Here is a 17,822-nt window from a genome sequence, read left to right on the forward strand (position 1 = left end):
ATGAGACACAGCCATCTTATAAACGTATACATACTGGGGACTATATTCTCAGAAGGCGCAGCACTGCTTTACTTCTGCGGAGTGATTTTCTCATTTAGCTTTAACTAAATGGTTTTATGGAAAAATGCTTAACGCACAATTTAGCATGTTGAGTTCATATTGTGGACTCATCGACTTGCCTGTATATGAATCATCAAAAAGGTCTATATTGTGTTTGGACTGTCATAGTACATTAGCACTGCCTGGTAAGAGTAACTGGCAGGCAGCGGAAAAAAGCCATGTTTTGCCCTGCAGGTGGATGTTCCTAAACTTCCGAACATCAAATATTAGTTGTTTTACCAGTGGATAATAAGTGACAGACAGAGATCACTCTCTGCCTGGGGCAGCTGAACCAGCTCCACTGGTTGTGCAAGATGACACAGCCTACACAAAACAGAAAAAGATGAGGGCTGACAACTGTCTGATGGGAATGATTAGGCATTACAGTTCTCAATAAGAATTGTTGTAGACATTTGAAAGAAATAATGTCAAACTGGGTTGTATTAAGTAAAGGTGGTAGTTTTTTTTTTTTTTTTTGGGGGGGGGGGGGGGGGTTAATCATCCTCTGCAGAGATTTTGAGGCATTTAACTCATTCTCCACCAGCACAAGATTCTAGCCACCACCAGCATTTTTGATACTATTCACAAAACTTTCAGAACCCCCAGAATATTCTGTTTGAATATCTGAACATGCAATACATCAAAAAAGAAAGAACAGAGCCTCTACTTTAAAAACAAAAAAAACAAAGTTTTATTCTAGCTTTGAGCATTGTATTTTATCGAATGTCAGTGTTTTGTTTTTTTTTAAGCAACATTTTGAACAAAAAGCTGAGAAAATTGCATTTTATCAAAGACTACAACAGCACAAGCAATGCTTTTATCATTTGTTTCTGGGCAACTAAACTGATGCATGTTTGGACTATCACTGTTTTGATCATCAAGTTCATCAGTTCATCAGTTCATCAAGATCATCAGTACACTTAGTTTGGAGGCTTGAGGAAAAAAAGTGTTTGTATTTTACACATTACCGGTTTGTCCAGTTCCCTACTTGAAACTTGATGATCAAAACAGTGATAGTCCAAACATGCATCAGTTTAGTTTCTCCCTCACTGTAGTTAAAACTAGCACAATGAAATTCAACCATTTTCATGAACACCATTTTTTTTTTTTTAAATCGGCTGTAAATACATAAAAAAGGACTGAGAGGAGAATTGATCACTGAGAAGGAAATTATTATTTCAAGCAAGATAGTTTATTTGGCTTTTACAATGGCAGACGGTAAGAGACATCAAATGAAGCATTTTCAATAAAAATTGTAGGATGTGAGGATTCTTCTTACTCTTCAATGTTTAGTATTATTATTTGTGAAAATATGCTTTTAATTACCTTTTTGTGATCAAACACTTTAAAATTATTTTCATACAAAACAAAAAATATATGAATATTATGTTTACTAGATAATTACTTCAAATATAACCAAATAATCTGACAATACTTTGTCATCCTCTTCCTCCTTTTGTCTTACAGAATTGCGATTAGTGTTATTAGGAGGATATCGGAGTGGTAAAAGTAATGTGGCACACTCCTTTTTAAATGTTAAATATGAATCTGACCAAATAACCACACAGTGTGTGAAGATGGAAGGAAATGTACATGGCAGGAAAATCATTCTTGTAGACACTCCAGGTTGGTGGAAGTGGGATCAGTTATGTGACACCCCAAAGCGTCTGAAAGCGGAGCTTGTTAGGAGCACCAATATCTGTCCACCAGGACCTCATGTATTCCTCCTGGTGATAGATGTTGAATTGGCTTTCTCAGAGAAGCACAGGAAAGCAGCCGAGGGTCACATGCAGTTCATTGGTGATGACATCTGGAATCAAACCATAATGGTCTTCACAAAACTCAAACATTTGGGTGACAAAACTATAGAGCAATTTGTAGAACTTCAAGGCGAAGACTTGAACAAGCTTACTCAAAAATGTGGAAACAGATATGTTGGCTTTGACACTGACCTGGATACAGATGGTTCCCAGGCGAAAGAACTATTTAGACAGATAGAGAAACTTGTTGCTGAAAACAAAGGACACTTTTTTAAAGTTGATGCAACAAGGCTGACGGATTTGGAGATTACAATGAAAAATGTGAAAGAGAAAGCAGCTGCCAGAGAACACCAAGTTTTGGAGAAGAGAAGAAAACTGGAAAAAATTAAAAGTGCAGGTCAGTCTCCAATTGTAGTTAATCTATACTCAATATAACCATAAATTGCATTGTATAAAAATGATTAGTTGTTGTTAACATTGCAATCAGCTCTATGTAACGTAGACAACTACCGAAAAAAAAATGTCATGGTGGCTGTGTAGTTTAATCCAAAATTTTGAGATGCATGATGCAGAATGAACAATAGATACTTTTAATAAACACCAAGAATTATTAAACACTACAAATGAAGGACAGCGAACAATGAACAAGGATAGTAATCAACTGAATAGGTGCAAAACTTATTAGAAACCATGGTAACAAATAAGAACTCGGCCAAAGACAGTGACGATCACACTAAACAGAACAAGACATGCCCTGACATTACATCTCTACAGAGGAAGGCACATCCTTGCGCTGTAAAGTGTAGCTGAAGAGGGAGATGGTTCTGGATAAGAATGTGGAGCCAGAGGCTGTATCCGAAATCGCATATAGTAGCTGAAAAACAAGAGTAGTATGTCGTAATTTACAGTACTTATGAAAGCGTAGGCAAAAAGTACCAAGATGACTTACTTCTTCCGGTGCGATTCTGAAGTGTGTATATTATGCAATACTTTACTATCCCATGAGGCCACGGAAGCGGATTTGTGAATGGCAGTGAAGCAACGTAAGTGATGCTGGTAGGTCACATGATATTGAGTCCAGATTACATTCATACTACACACATTCATAATATATAGAGTGCACTTTTTTTAGCGGTTGTGAAGTAATGACTTCACAATAATTACCTACTCAAGAGACTATGCGATTTTGGACGCAGCCAGAGAGAGATATGACAGAGAAGGGTCTGGCCAACGGGAACACCAATGTGGAACTAGAGGATGACTCTGAGCCAAGCAAGGACGAAGGACCACGGTGGACCTGATGGAGGGAGGAGACCAGATGGAACCAGGAGCCCGACCGAGGGAGGTGGAGACATGTAAGGTGGAGACCCAGGTGGAGCCAAGTAGATGTAGACCCATTGGAGCCAATAGGTGGAGGATTGAGGCGTAGCTGGAGATTCGGAAGTCTGAGGTGGAGCTAAAGAAACGATAGACCAAGGTGGAGCTAGAGGGACAAGGGAGCCCGCGGAGTCTGAGGGATCAGAGTCATTTTTCCAACATTATCTTCTTAACTTGTTACGAAATAAAAAGTTTAACACCTCAGAAAAATTTACTTTCCTCTCTTGTCAACATTATAGCCTGGTGTGAGCGCAGCGCACGCTCTTCAGTGGTGGAGGCGCGCTGTATATCACGTCACAGAAGGATGTACACTCAAAGTAATCGGATCATGTCGTTTACATGGTGGAATGTTTCGTTTGATCGGTTCATGAAACGGTTTATCTCACCCCTCTCAAACCAATTACAATTTCATTTTCAGGTGTTTATATGGAGCATTTTCATTCGGATTGGACTTTTAAACTTATTAGTGCTCCATGTAAAAGCACCTATTGATGACGAAAGCGACTTGGAGTTGGGCATAGCCAATGATGACGAAGGCGACTTGGAGGTGAGCAACGAAGACGTGAGTTTGGGCTGAACCAATGGAGATGAAGACAACTTGGGACTGGGCTTAACCAGAGACTGAGATGACTAGCACAGACGACAATTTGGGACTGGACTTAACCAGTGGCGAGGAATGCGTCTTGGGACTAGGGGTGACCAGTGGAGACTGGAGACCTTGAAACATTTCATAATCCAGCTCATCAAATAATAATAATTCATCAGAAATCCAGCTCATTACACAAACCTCTGCAGTGGGAGTGTGGGTGGGGCTCCATCCCATGCAAACAAACTCCACTAATAAGCCCTAGATGATGGATGCTGTAGCAGATTCATGCCAAACTCTTTGATGTGCTCAGGCTCGGGGATGAAATTGGCCTCTGGCAAACGCACTGGCTATCGCTTTGTGGCGGACTCAGTCTTCTTTCTGATCTGCTGTGGACATGGCTGAAGGCTGGCTGGACTCTGGGTCCAGAGTGGGGCTGACGAAAGTGTCTCATTAGTGATGTAAACAGGGAACCACACTGTACAGGCACCTACTCACATAATCGCCGAAGCTTCTTCATGGCGTGCCTTCGACCACTTGTTGAGGATTGTGTTGTAAAATAGATAGGATAGTAAGTGAGACATGCCAGATCTACAAAATCTCTTGTGTGATCCTTGAGGGAGTGATCTCCCTGCTTTGAAGCAGATGGACAGCAGGTATATCCACGATTATCTGCCTTTTGCTATTATAATCCATTCTTTTAGTTCAGTGTTCTGTCATGGTGGCTGTAAAGTTTAATCCAATGATGAGATGTGTGATGCAGAATGAATGATAGATACTTTTAATAAAATTAAAATGTTGTACAAAAACACACTAGGGGAGAGTGGGGTAAAGTGAAATATTGTTTACATTTACTCCCATCTAAGCAAGCTAAAATGATATATCAGTAAAATTGAGAAATTTCCAATTAATTCAGGATGTTTCCTAGCAATGGAAATTATCAGAATGTATTCAGGACGAAGGTCAGTGAAAATATGATTGTTTTTAAAAAAAGTCGTCTTGTGTCTCACTTTACCCCAGTTTAGGGGTAAACTGAGACAGACTAGAGAAATCAAGGGGGATAAGTGAACCACTTACTTTTTCCACTCTGAAAATACCATAGCAACACGTTATAACAGTTAGAGTCCTGACAGCTAGCTTGACAACCACACATTCCAGAACTAATGTCGGACTAGTAACAGAATCATGGGAATTGGTCAATTTAAGCACTTTTTTTTCTAAACACTTGAAAGTAACTCTGAACTAAATCAAATACAACATAATATAATTCAAAATATTTTATTGACAGATTGAACCAGTTAGATTAGAACACAGTCAGAGGGTCAGAACACAGGACACTTAGAGCCAGCTCGTGTCTGGGGGTCAGAGCAAAGGACAATCAGAACCAGCTAGAACAGCCTGGGACTCAGAACACAGGACTGTCAGACCCACCAGGATTAGAACATCAGCCTACTGTCATACTCTACAACTAGGCCTACTCTACATTCCAGCCAGTGGCGGATTGTCAATAGAGGGCGCTGGGGCGGCGCCCCATCAAAATTCCAGAAATATACATGTATACAAAAATGAAATAAAAATAAAATAGTTGACTCATACGGCACGCCAGCTGTTAGTAAGAGCCTCAGCATTTAATAAAAACTGGCTTTGATCGGTTAACTATTTTATATGTTCTTCAATATGTTTCATGCGGTTTCATGCAGTTTCATGCGCGAGGGATGTCGGACAAATGAATGTCCATCTGAGTCCAAAAATCTACGGGCAGCATGTGACCTGAAGTTGGTCTCTAATTGATTTCCTAAAGATCCTCCTACGGATGCAGGTTGTTGCATCCCTGGCGAATCAGAATTGGATGCGTGTTATTTTATCCAATCTGATTGGTTCTCGTCACCTGTCATTCAACTTTACACTCTTGGCCACTAGAGCGAAAGTGCGCGGGGGACATCGTCACAAGGCATTCGCTGGAAGAAAAAAAAGGATAAAGGATCCCGAACCGGACCAACACAATTTACAAATCCAGCTGCAGGCCAGTGACAGAGGACGCAGCTGCACTCTGAGCTTCACGCGCTTGAAATGAGAAACGTAGGTGGCTGGCTGGATGTGTTGTTAGCAATGCCCTTTATTGCTTTCCCTGTCTTTTATTTCAAAGTGTCGGTACTGAAGTTTTGTGGACAACAACCAGGGTAAGAGACCTCAAATATCTAACTGAACAATGCAAACGTCATGACACTAATGAGATGACTGACTTTAATCAGAGAGTCATTGAGAAATTTGCTGGCCGGAAAGAAAGAAGAGCAAAATGTATGTTTAAGTAGTCAACATTCTAGTCTATTGTTGCTGTTTTCTTTTGTTTTTCCTTTCCTCATTCAATTATATGTGGGAAATGAATGTCTAAAGAGATCAAAATGAAGACACTGTTTTCTCTTTAATGCTTGAATTTAGTCAACATGCATCTACTTTGTATTTATTTGACTCCCCACCCCCGCGCAGAGAAAAAAACCCTGATCTCTCTTAGCAATTCAGGCGACACCTAACAATAAACTAAGGAGAACTAAGGGATTAAATACACAAAGGGTGGTAATCAACAGAACAGGGAACAGGTGCAAAACTAATTAGAAACCATGGTAACAAATGAGGACTAGGGTAAAGACTTTTTTTTCTCAACAGATGCAGGGCAAGATGCTACACCTCTGAATATTGTGCTGCTGGGCTGGGTCCTGTCAGGCAAGATATTAGCTGGCAGTGTCATCTTGGATGCTGACATTTCATTTGACAAGACTGTGAAGTGTGTCAGAACATGTGGAGAAGTGAATGGAAGGCAGATCACTGTGGTGGACACACCAAGCTGGTGGAAATTCCTTCCGCATCAACTGAACGCAGATTCAGTGAAAACTGAGATCTTGAAGGCAATGGATTCTTCCCCCCATGCAATCCTCTTGGTTATACCGGCAGACACGTCATTTTTAGAAGAGCAGATGAAAGTCATATTAGAAAACATGAGACCTCTTGGAGAAAACGTCTGGAGGCAAACCATAGTGCTCTTCACATGGGGAGGATCATTGGGAAACAATCCAATTGAGTACCATATTGAAAGTGAAGGGGATGCCCTTGTGGGACTCATTGAGATGTGCGGCAACAGATATCATGTGTTTGAAAGTATGACAGATGATCACACCCAAGTAAATCAGTTACTGGAGAAGATTGAGGAAATGATAAAGGAAAGTGCTCTGCTGGAAAGCAATGATGAACATCAGAGAAAGAAAAAGAAGTCTCAAGAAAGAGAAATCCTATCTGAGTGGCTTAAAGTTGAGGATGTAAAAAAAGTACTTAATGAAGAATGGGAGAGGAGTGACGCCATGATGAAAGAGATGTTGAAAACAAGAGCTGTCAGAGGAGGAAGAAGTATAGATTTACCTCTACATTGTATGTTGTATATTTTTATTTTAACTATAATAACTTATTATTGTTCCCTTTCAGTCGGTCACGTTCGACGTACGTCGGAACTGACCGACGAATTGGGATCTGATCTCAGAGACCAATCTACTTCGAGTGTATTAAAAACGAGCCAATGGAGATTGGCATGCGATCCACGCATTCCACGCACCGCCCCGCAGCGCGGGTATAAATAAGGAAGTGGAATGCTTGATCATTGCCTTTTTTTTCGGAGCCGAACAGCGTCATTGCTGTGTCTACGAAGAGTGTTATTCGAGTCTCGTGAGAAGGATTGCTGTTCCAGTGCGGGTGTGACGGCGCTTTTCAGCGGGTGGCCGCTTCAGAGGAGATAAAGAGCTGGTTTTGTTGGTTGGCTGGGCGTTTCCATTTCTGAGTGCTCACGCAGGCTTGCACTATCTGAACTGCGTGAGCCGCGGTCATCTCCCTGAGTGCTTCAGCACTGAAAGAGCGGTTTTCCTTTTCTAAAAGAGCAACACGGTTTGACCCTGCGTCTTTTTCAAGATGTCATTCAAACCGTGTGTTTCTGGATGCGGTTGTTTCCTGTCCTCATTTGACGGCCACGATCTCTCTCACATATAAACATGTGTGATTGCGTTCGTGGGTGATCCATGCTCTCTCAGGAGAGCATGGTCACGTCGGCGCGTTGTTCGTCTCACCTTTCTCGTAAGGGCTCGAGCGTTCAGCGCGCCGTGTGCCGTCGAGCGCCGGCTGACAGCGGGGGTTGCCACGGCAACCCAGCGCGTCACTCGGCACTCTCTAGATGCGCGGTCCAGACTATGAAACCTCAAATGGGGTTGAGTCCCTTTCCTTATTCCCTGATCTAGTTTCTTTTCTGGTGCATCAGAAAAGGACTACTTTAGTTAATAAGCTTTGGTGGACCTGAGGATTACAGTGTGGCATCCCCGCCGGGTACATCTCTTCGGGCCCCCACTCCTCTATCGCATCATGAGCATGCCGAGACTTTGTTCGTGGGTGGTTCATGTTCTCTCATGAGAACATGACCACGTCGGTGCGGTGTTCGTCTTGCCTTTTCATAGGGCTTGAGCGTTCAGCGCACCGTGTGCCGTCGAGTTTGACGGCCACGTTCACTGTTTCACATGCCTGCTGGTAGCTTACAGATGGGATTGCTGGTCCTTTTAAAACAAGGAGACCTAATGTTTCATTTGTGGCTCTGGCAGAGGACAGATGTCAATTGCTGCATCGGAGAGAGGGCTGTTATGCACTGGAAATGATGATGCTGAGTTTCCCACTATAATGGTGTGTGCTTTTGCTGAATCAGATTCAGAGTTGGCAGCCATGCTTTCCCGGGTGGCTGAGGCGTAGTGCAACGCTTAAATCGCCTTGCCTACCTCCGTGCCTTTTTTTCCCGGATGGGCATTGGAAAAATGAGCAGTATGGAACTATTTGGTGTCAAAATATGGAACACCAAAAGGGCCAAAATCTGTATAAATTTTTCCCTCTCTCACTACCCTCTGTCCTGCATGTACGAGGGTAGTCCCGACCCAGGGGTTATGCAGGAACTGCGTGCGGTGGTGGACCTCGCTCTCTGGGCGACGGAAGTCACTGCACGCTCCCTGGGTCAGGCGATGTCCACACTAGTGGTCCAGGAACCTGGGGCTAAACCTGGCAGATATGCGTGAGTCCGACTAAGTTCGGTTCCTTAACGCCCCTGTCTGTCAGGCTGGCCTCTTCGGCGATGCCGTCGAGTACTTTGCCCAGCAGTTCTCGATGGCCTAGAAGCAGACAGAAGTGGTTTAAAAAAAAAAAAAAAATCCTAATTCGCAGCACCTCTGCCTGCTTGTCGCCGAGGGCGCCCCCCCTGCGTCCACCTCTGCCCCTGCGAAACCCAGGCAGCAGCCTCCATCTGGGAGGCAGGGTGTCGGACGTAAGGGAGGCGCCCAACCCACTCAGGGCTTGCTAGTCTACAAGCAAGCGTAAGGGCAAGCGGCCCTGAGATGGGCAGCCCAGGGAGAACAGGAGCTGCTCCGAGGGAGTTGGTGTCCGCACCCCTCCCTCACCCCCCCGGAGGAGGACCGGGGGCCCTGACTGGTGTCAATACTCTGCCGCTGGCTCTCCGGAGTCCAGCGGTACCCACATTTTCAGAGCAGTTTCCTCTCTCCCTGGGCCCCAAGAGGGCCAGGTTGGCAGTGTGCGACGCCCCCGGGCCTTGTCACTTCTTTCCTCCCCTCCCTTCGCCAGGGGGCAGCAGTGTGGGCACCGAGAACGCCCCCGGGCCTTCTCACCCACACTCTGCCCCACCCTGGAATACTCAGACAACACTCCGGGCCGCCTCCGGGCCTCCCGAGTCGGGTCTGTCTATTCCGCCTCGCTGCCCCACCCCGGGTACGTCTGTGGTGCCGTTGGTCCCGCTTGTGCGGTCTCTGGGCTTCGGCCCCCAGGCCGTCTCGCTGGCTCATCCGTACCAACAGACTCGGCTACGCGATTCAGTTCGCTCACCGGCCTCCCAAGTACAAGGGCATCCTCTTCACCTCCGTGCGAAGCAGCGATGCTCAGGTCTTGCGGTCAGAGATCGATGTCCTACTGGCGAAGGACGCGGTCGAGCCGGTTCCTCCAGCCGATATGAAGGCGGGGTTCTACAGCCCCTACTTCATTGTACCCAAGAAAGGGGGTGGGTTACGGCCAATCTTGGACCTGCGTATCCTGAATCGGGCCCTGCACAAGCTCCCGTTCCGGATGCTAACGCAGAAACGCATCTTCGAATGCATCCGTCCCCAAGATTGGTTCGCAGCGATCGACCTGAAGGATGCGTACTTTCATGTCTCTATCCTTCCTCGACACAGACGTTCCTACGTTTTGCGTTCGAGGGGAAGGCATATCAGTACAAAGTCCTGCCCTTTGGGCTGTCCCTGTCGCCTCGCGTCTTCACGAAAGTCGCAGAGGCAACCATTGTTCCGCTCAGAGAACGCGGCGTTCGTATCCTCAACTATCTCGACGACTGGCTCATACTCGCCCAGTCTCGGGAGCAGTTGTGCGAACACAGGGACATGGTGCTCAGTCACCTCAGCCTGTTGGGCCTTCGGGTCAACCGAGAGAAGAGCAAACTCTGTCCCACGCAGAGGATCTCTTATCTCGGTATGGAGCTGGATTCGGTCAGCCAGACTGCGCGCCTCACGGAAGAGCGGGTCCGGTCGGTGTTGAACTGCTTGAATTCGTTCAAAAACAGGACAGCGGTCCCACTGAAATTTTTTCAGAGGCTCCTGGGGCATATGGCATCTGCAGCCGCGGTTACGCCGCTCGGATTGCTTCATATGAGACCGCTTCAACACTGGCTCCATGGCCGAGTCCCGAGGTGGGCGTGGCAGAGCGGCCAGTACCGGGTCCCCGTGACTCCTTACTGCCGCCAAACTTTCAGCCCATGGTCCGACGCTTCGTTTCTCCGGGCCGGGGTGCCCTTAGAACAAGTGTCCAGGCATGCTGTGCTCTTCACGGATGCCTCCTCCATGGGCTAGGGGGCCACGTACAACGGGCATGCAGTTTCAGGTCTGTGGACGGGACCTCAATTGCATTGGCATATCAATTGCCTCGAGTTGTTAGCGGTACACTTGGCACTGCGCCGCCTCAAGGGGCCGCTACGTGGCAAGCATGTACTGGTCCGTACGGACAGCACTGCGGCCGTTGCGTACATCAACCGTCAGGGTGGTCTACGCTCCCGTTGCATGTTCCAACTCGCCCGCCACCTCCTCCTTTGGAGTCAGAAGCATCTGAGGTCGCTTCGTGCCATTCACATCCCAGGTGCGCTGAACCAGACAGCCGACGAGCTCTCTCGCCAGTCGACACCTCCGGGGGAGTGGCGACTCCATCCCCAGGCGGTCCAGCTGATATGGGACCTCTTCGGAGCCGCACAGGTAGACCTGTTTGCCTCTCCGGACTCGACCCATTGCCAGTGGTACTATTCCCTGTCCGGGGGCACCCTCGGCACGGATGCACTGGCGCACAGCTGGCCCCGGGACCTGCGCAAATATGCGTTTCCCCCAGTGAGCCTTCTTGCACAGACCCTGTGCAAGGTCAGGGAGGACGAGGAGCAGGTCTTGTTAGTTGCGCCCTACTGGCCCAACCGGACCTGGTTCCCAGAACTAACTCTCCTCGCGACAGCCCCTCCTTGGCCGATCCCCCTGAGGAGGGACCTTCTTTCTCAGGGACGGGGCACTCTATGGCACCCGCGTCCAGACCTCTGGAAACTCCATGTCTGGTCCCTGGACGGGACGCGGAGGTTCTAGGTGGTCTACCACAGGCAGTGGTGGACACCATCTCTTCTGCTAGAGCCCCCTCTACGAGGCGCCTCTACGCTTTGAAGTGGAACCTGTTCGTTGAATGGTGCTCTTCCCACCGGGAAGACCCCCGAAGGTGTTCGGTTAGTGTCGTGCTTTCTTTCCTGCAAGATGGGCTGGAGCGAAGGCTGTCTCCCTCCACCCTCAAAGTGTACGTCGCAGCAATAGCGGCGTATCACGACGCAGTCGAAGGTAAGTACATAGGAAAGCACGACTTAATCGTCAGGTTCCTCAGAGGTGCGAGGAGGCTAAATCCTCCTCGTCCAAACTCGTTACCCTCTTGGGACTTAGCTCTAGTGCTCAGAGCACTTCAGAGCCCTCCCTTTGAGCCTTTGCAGTCTGTGGAGCTTAAAATCCTGTCAATGAAGACAGTGCTTCTGACGGCATTGGCCTCCATCAAGAGGGTAGGGGACCTGCATGCACTTTCGGTCAACGAATCGTGCCTAGAATTCGGGCCGGCCAACTCTCACGTTGTCCTGAGACCCCGGCCTGGATACGTGCCCAAGGTTCCTACCACTCCCTTCCGGGACCAGGTAGTGAACCTGCAAGCGCTGCCCTCGGAGGAGGCAGACCCAGCCCAGGCTTTGTTATGTCCCGTCCGCGCTCTTCGCGCTTACGTCGACCGGACTCAAAGCTTTCGGACCTCAGAGCAACTCTTTGTCTGTTACGGAGGCCAGCAGAAGGGAAAGGCTGTCTACAAGCAGAGGTTAGCCCACTGGATAGTGGATGCTATCGTCTTGGCTTACCAGTCCCAAGACGTGCCTTGCCCGTTCGGGTTGCGAGCACACTCAACAAGGAGTGTTGCTTCTTCCTGGGCGCTGGCTCAAGGCGCCTCGCTGACAGATATATGTAGAGCTGCGGGCTGGGCGACACCGAACACGTTCGCTAGATTCTATAGCCTCCGTGTAGAGCCGGTATCTTCCCGCATCCTCGCCCCCAGTGGCCAGTAGCGCTAAGTGCCCGTTCTAAGTGTCGGCTTGCAACGCCACTCCCGCCCTCTGGGCCGGATACGTGCGTCTATTTTCTCCAGTTGTGTTCCCCGGAAACGGCTAACCCTGTCGAGCTCCTCCGTCACCCCTGCGGTGCCAGACGTTGCGGCCGTCTGACGCCAGGCCTGCACCCGTATGCTTGTGAAACGTGTGTGTAGGCTGGGTTCCATATGTAGCGGTCCCCTCACGGCTACCCCATATGTGTATTCTTCCACGGTACCAGCTGCCCTACTCGGCTAGCCCCGTGTCTTTCCCTTGACAGAGCCCGCTCTGTCGTCTCTGGGCGTGTTCTTTCCCCCCTGGGACCAGGCTGGAACCACCCCAGAGACTGCCATATGTTGCACTACCCTGCCAGGTTAGTCCTTATGTGTATTCTGCCACCTAGCCTTCTACGAAGGACGTGGCTCCGCAGCGTACCATCTCCCGAGACGGGCACGCTTTCCCAGCGTTATCCAATAGTCACACTGAGTGGGTCTTGCAGAAACAGCAGTGACTGACCTCCCTGCTTGGAGCCCTGACTTCCGTACCATCTAAGACGGTCCAGTGCGCTCAAGCAGGACGCTGGAAGGGCCAGCGCCCTGGCGTTTTGGTAGGGATCCCAATTCGTCGGTCAGTTCCGACGTACGTCGAACGTGACCGACTGAAAGGGAACGTCTCGGTTACGTATGTAACCCTCGTTCCCTGAAGGAGGGAACGGAGACGTACGTCCCGTCGCCAGGTGCTGTGCTTCCGCTAGGGGGCCGAGTCACTAGTTCGGCTCCTCAGCAGAAAAAGGCAATGATCAAGCATTCCACTTCCTTATTTATACCCGCGCTGCGGGGCGGTGCGTGGAATGCGTGGATCGCATGCCAATCTCCATTGGCTCGTTTTTAATACACTCGAAGTAGATTGGTCTCTGAGATCAGATCCCAATTCGTCGGTCAGTTCCGACGTACGTCTCCGTTCCCTCCTTCAGGGAACGAGGGTTACATACGTAACCGAGACGTTCTCAGTGGTTTAAACTTTAATTGCTTCATGCTTTTTCTTGCAGTAAGTGGAGAAGTAATAAATACACAATTATTTGTCAACAAACAACAGCTAAAAGGTGCACTTGAGAGGGAATGGAATCGTCGGGAAGCAATAGACAGCTCTAGAATCCAGTATAAACAAAAATGCCTGGATGATAATGGTAAGTTTCATGAAAAGTGATGATTCACAACTTTATAAACATTTCAAAGGTTGAATTTCACAGGCATTATTGAGTGGATGGTAACTAGACAGTCCTCTGCTGGCGCCAACACACAAGTTGCAAATTCAACCGCCAAGTTAGGTCAAGAATGTCAGATAACCAAAGCTTTGTTTTTATTTCTTTATAGCAGACATGTCCTCATGTGTCGATGACACGGACATCCAGATGTCTTTGGTTAAAGTGCACAACTGGTATCAGAGATATCATTTATCAGATTATGGAAGTGTTTCCAGCAATGAGGAACTGGACAAAACTGATCAGGATTAAGAATTAAGTAGCAAAGGCAATTTGAAAATGCATGATTTAATTTGAGTCATGCAATTGTTAAAACCACACCAATTGCAGTAGTCACTGTTATAGTATATTTCATAAATGTCCTTTTTATTCTCAACAAAATACTTACACAAGGTTTTTTATAAATTGTATTATCTTTCATGTAATTGAGTCATTAATCTGCATTAACAAACACTAAATATTTCTATAGGCCTATAGAATTACTATAGATTGCCAGAGAAGTAAAAATCAAACATCAAGTATATACTTTTATGAGGGCAAGATGTACTCTGTTGTTATATTTGAAGTAATTCATGCTTATGAAACATAAATCTACCTTAGTTCAATATCTATATTTTGTACAGCAAGTCCAAATAAATGTGTGTTAAATCATGTGATCTGTCTGCTTGTAGTTCACTTCACTGTATTCAACCAGATGTCTGTTGTTTGATCTTCTGGCTGGAGGAACGGAGAAACTCACAGCTGCATAATTTACATCCGAGTCTCTGATCTGTTAAAAATGCATAGTTTATTTTCTTTGTTTGTTTGTTTCTCTGCGTATATGTGTGTGTGTATATATATATATATATATATATATATATATATATATATATATATATATATATATATATATATATATATATATATATATATATATATATATATATATATATATATATATATATATATATGAAAGCATTAGAAGAAAAATGTATGGACATTTTAAAAATTAAGAAATTGAAATTACCTCACATGATGGAGATGCTGAAATTGTAGATCCTTAAAAATGCAGAAAATCACTGTTAAACTTTGACACACAACATACAGTATTTGGATATTACAGTGCACAACTTTCTTTCTGCTTGATTGGAGCATAGAGCGCATCAGTTAAACTAACTGAAAGTGTGGGTGGAATTTTACCTCTGTGCCTTTTTCTCCAGCATTTGCAATAATAAACAAGGAGTGCAATGATAGTGATCACAAAAACAATATTGGATGATATCAGGGAAATTAACACTTGATCCCATACTTTTTGATTTTTGCTGTCTGAAATGGAGAAAAAGATAGAAAAAGATTTTAATAAAGCATGCCACGTATGGTAAAGTCATATTTAGCTATTTTCTTTGTAGACATTTTCACTCTATACAATGGCCCTAAAAAATATTTGGACACTTAAGCCATATATTCAAAGACCCATTGGTGGAAACTACTGAAATTGGAAAAAATACCTCGGAAAAGTGCAGTCAGTTCTTGTTCACAGTTGCCCCTTGGTTTGATATTTTGTTGTTTAATGCAATTAAATCCATACAATTTTACGTGTGGCTTAAGGGTAGAAATACTTTATGGGACAACTGTTGTGAAGGTGGCAGTAAACAAAGCGCATAACAATTAAATGAAGAATTACCAGTATTTTTAAAAGTGGTTCCATTCACAACTGGTGTCTCCCCACATGCCTTATTAAAGTCATTAGTTTCAGTTCCTTTGAAATACCAAATAAACATGTCAATATGCTTTTGTTTTTAAACATGAAATGTTAAAAAGGTAAAATTTTACTACAACACAAAATCTATAAAACACTAGCATATTAAATATATTTTACCTTTTAGCATCAGATATGCTCCAGAGATAAATTCTATTTGATTCAAGAACACCGTCCCGCAGTAGTATATCCCGATGTCCTCCTTAGTCATAGCGGTGATGTTGAGATGAAAAGATCCTGTACTTGATAAAATATTGAATCTCCCATTTTTAAATCCATCCATAAATTCAATATTCCAATAATTGTATGATAGTGCAATAGGCCGGGGGATCTGTCCAATGCTCTGTTTATACCAAACCATTGTGTTGCCAAAACTTTTTATCGAGAAGCATTTGATCGTAACATCATCTCCCAGCTGGAATGTTTGTAACGAGACATTTTCACCACTGTGATTAGGTCGGACTCCAGCTAAAACAGAACAGATTTCATTTAAACACTAAATATATGCATACATGGATCTGACCAATAAACAAAGAGGAAAAAAAATCTACTTACAAGTCAAAAAGATCAATATGGCCCAAAAGATCATGTTTGAAGCAATGGATGTGTGAAAATGCTTTTTAGAAGACTTGCATGTGATGTGATTGGTCACTTTCAAACTGAATAAGAGTGTGATTGGTTGAAATCAAACTGGTGTCTCTCACTTGGTGTAACACAAACGTGTTACTAAAGATATGAGGTGATGATCAATGCCTTTGTCAATATATTCTCTGCAAAAGACAGTCAAACCATGCTAAATATTTTGTAAATATTTTGCGTCTGGCTGAAGTCAAATGTAAAGGAGCAAGATCAGCTTGTGAAGGTGTTACTGTTACACATCACATAGACATGTCGGTCTCCAAATTTACATTAAATTAAATTTATTTTAAGTCAGTGGTAAATCTCACAGAGAGAGAAAAGTGCCCCAAAGAGCCTTTTTAAGTCCCGACAAATGACATCACAGGGCCAAAAAAAGAGAGAGTTTAAAGTGAATTTAACAAGGCATGTGTTGGCAATATTTACTAGTGACAAAATCATCTCTAAGACAAGTATATAAATTAGAATCAAGTGAGTGCAAAAATGAAAACTGACAGTGAAAACCCGTCCGTCCATCCTTCCATCAAGGTTAACTTCTTGATTCCAAATGTCTATACCTTTAAGATAAATCAAAGACTCCACACAATGCACACAAAAAAAAAGCACATAGGCTACGTGAACAGCAAATCAGTTTGTTTGTTTGCTTTGTTTTGATGAAGTGCTGCATTGTCTGAAAACAGTTTGTGGTTTTCTTGTTTTTCTAAAGATGGCCATCAGAAACGACCACCAACCACACCAGCACCATATATAGCAATCATAGAGAACCAGGTCGCAGCAGGACGGACGGGCATCCTGTGTGCACATGTGAGCGAAAGTGCAAGCGCATTTCTTAATTCATAGGTATGACGCCTTTCACAACCACAAATTTAATTCATCGGAAAAGCGAGAATGCAGAAGACCATTGCATATTCAGACCTCTTCTGCACTGCAAGTGTGCACGAGTGGGTGTTTGAGGTCAACACATATCACACACGTGACTATGTGGAGCAAAACTATAACCTCTTGTAAAAATAGATCACTAGATGAGACTATAGAAGTTGTTTTCTTCACAACTTGACAATGTGTCATTATACACAAGAGCAGACATATCTGCAGGCACAATCAAAGTTTTTGTTTAGGTCATGTATTCAGCAATAAATCAAAGCAAACCTACTCCAACTTTGACTAGTGTTGATGAATAATGTTCTATTATAGGCTACAGGACATCTGCTGCTATTCAACTATTTGAAGAGTCCTTTATATATAATAATATTAACATAATATCACAAAATATTATCTGACATAATAATAATATATATATAGGCCTATATATATATATATATATATTTTTTTTTTTTTTTTTTATCGCCCGATAAGAGTCTCACCTTAACGCCGATAATGGCCCACCACTAATATATATATAATATATACAGGGTCTACATCTACAGAATGATCATTTAATTACTTAATTATATTAACATTTAACATTGACAATATTGCCAAAAGTTTTGGGACGCCTGCATGCCTTTACATGCACATGAACTTTAATGATATCCCATTCTTAATCCGTAGGGTTTAATATGGAGTTGGCCCACCCTTTTCAGCTATAACAGCTTCAACTCTTCTGCAACTCTTTCCACAAGGTTTAGGAGTGTGTTTATGGGAATTTTTGACCA

General features: G+C 44.6%; 1 protein-coding gene and 1 gene segment (V, D, J or C); one reads left to right on the forward strand and one right to left on the reverse strand.

Annotated features, from left to right (window-relative positions):
- Positions 1-1,108: 1,108 nt before the first annotated feature.
- LOC307141494 (GTPase IMAP family member 8-like) lies at positions 1,109-14,447 on the forward strand. Of its 2 annotated transcripts, none has more exons than XM_079841744.1 (5): positions 1,109-1,317; positions 1,567-2,256; positions 6,487-7,242; positions 13,581-13,718; positions 13,906-14,447. In XM_079841744.1, the coding sequence occupies exons 1-5, from the start codon at positions 1,308-1,310 to the stop codon at positions 14,043-14,045; spliced, it is 1,734 nt and encodes a 577-aa protein (XP_079697870.1). In that variant the 5' UTR covers positions 1,109-1,307; the 3' UTR covers positions 14,046-14,447. The 2 variants fall into 2 exon arrangements, with proteins under 2 accessions (XP_079697870.1, XP_079697871.1); XM_079841745.1 differs by having other exon boundaries at positions 13,909-14,443.
- On the reverse strand, positions 14,437-16,120 carry LOC307118445 (T cell receptor alpha variable 35-like). The segment is given in 4 exons: positions 16,087-16,120; positions 15,652-15,999; positions 14,800-14,831; positions 14,437-14,562 (listed from the first exon to the last, which is right to left on the reverse strand).
- Positions 16,121-17,822: the final 1,702 nt, after the last annotated feature.

This window comes from Gobio gobio, assembly GCF_949357685.1.
Source record: "Gobio gobio genome assembly, chromosome: 2".
Classification (NCBI taxonomy): domain Eukaryota; kingdom Metazoa; phylum Chordata; class Actinopteri; order Cypriniformes; family Gobionidae; genus Gobio; species Gobio gobio.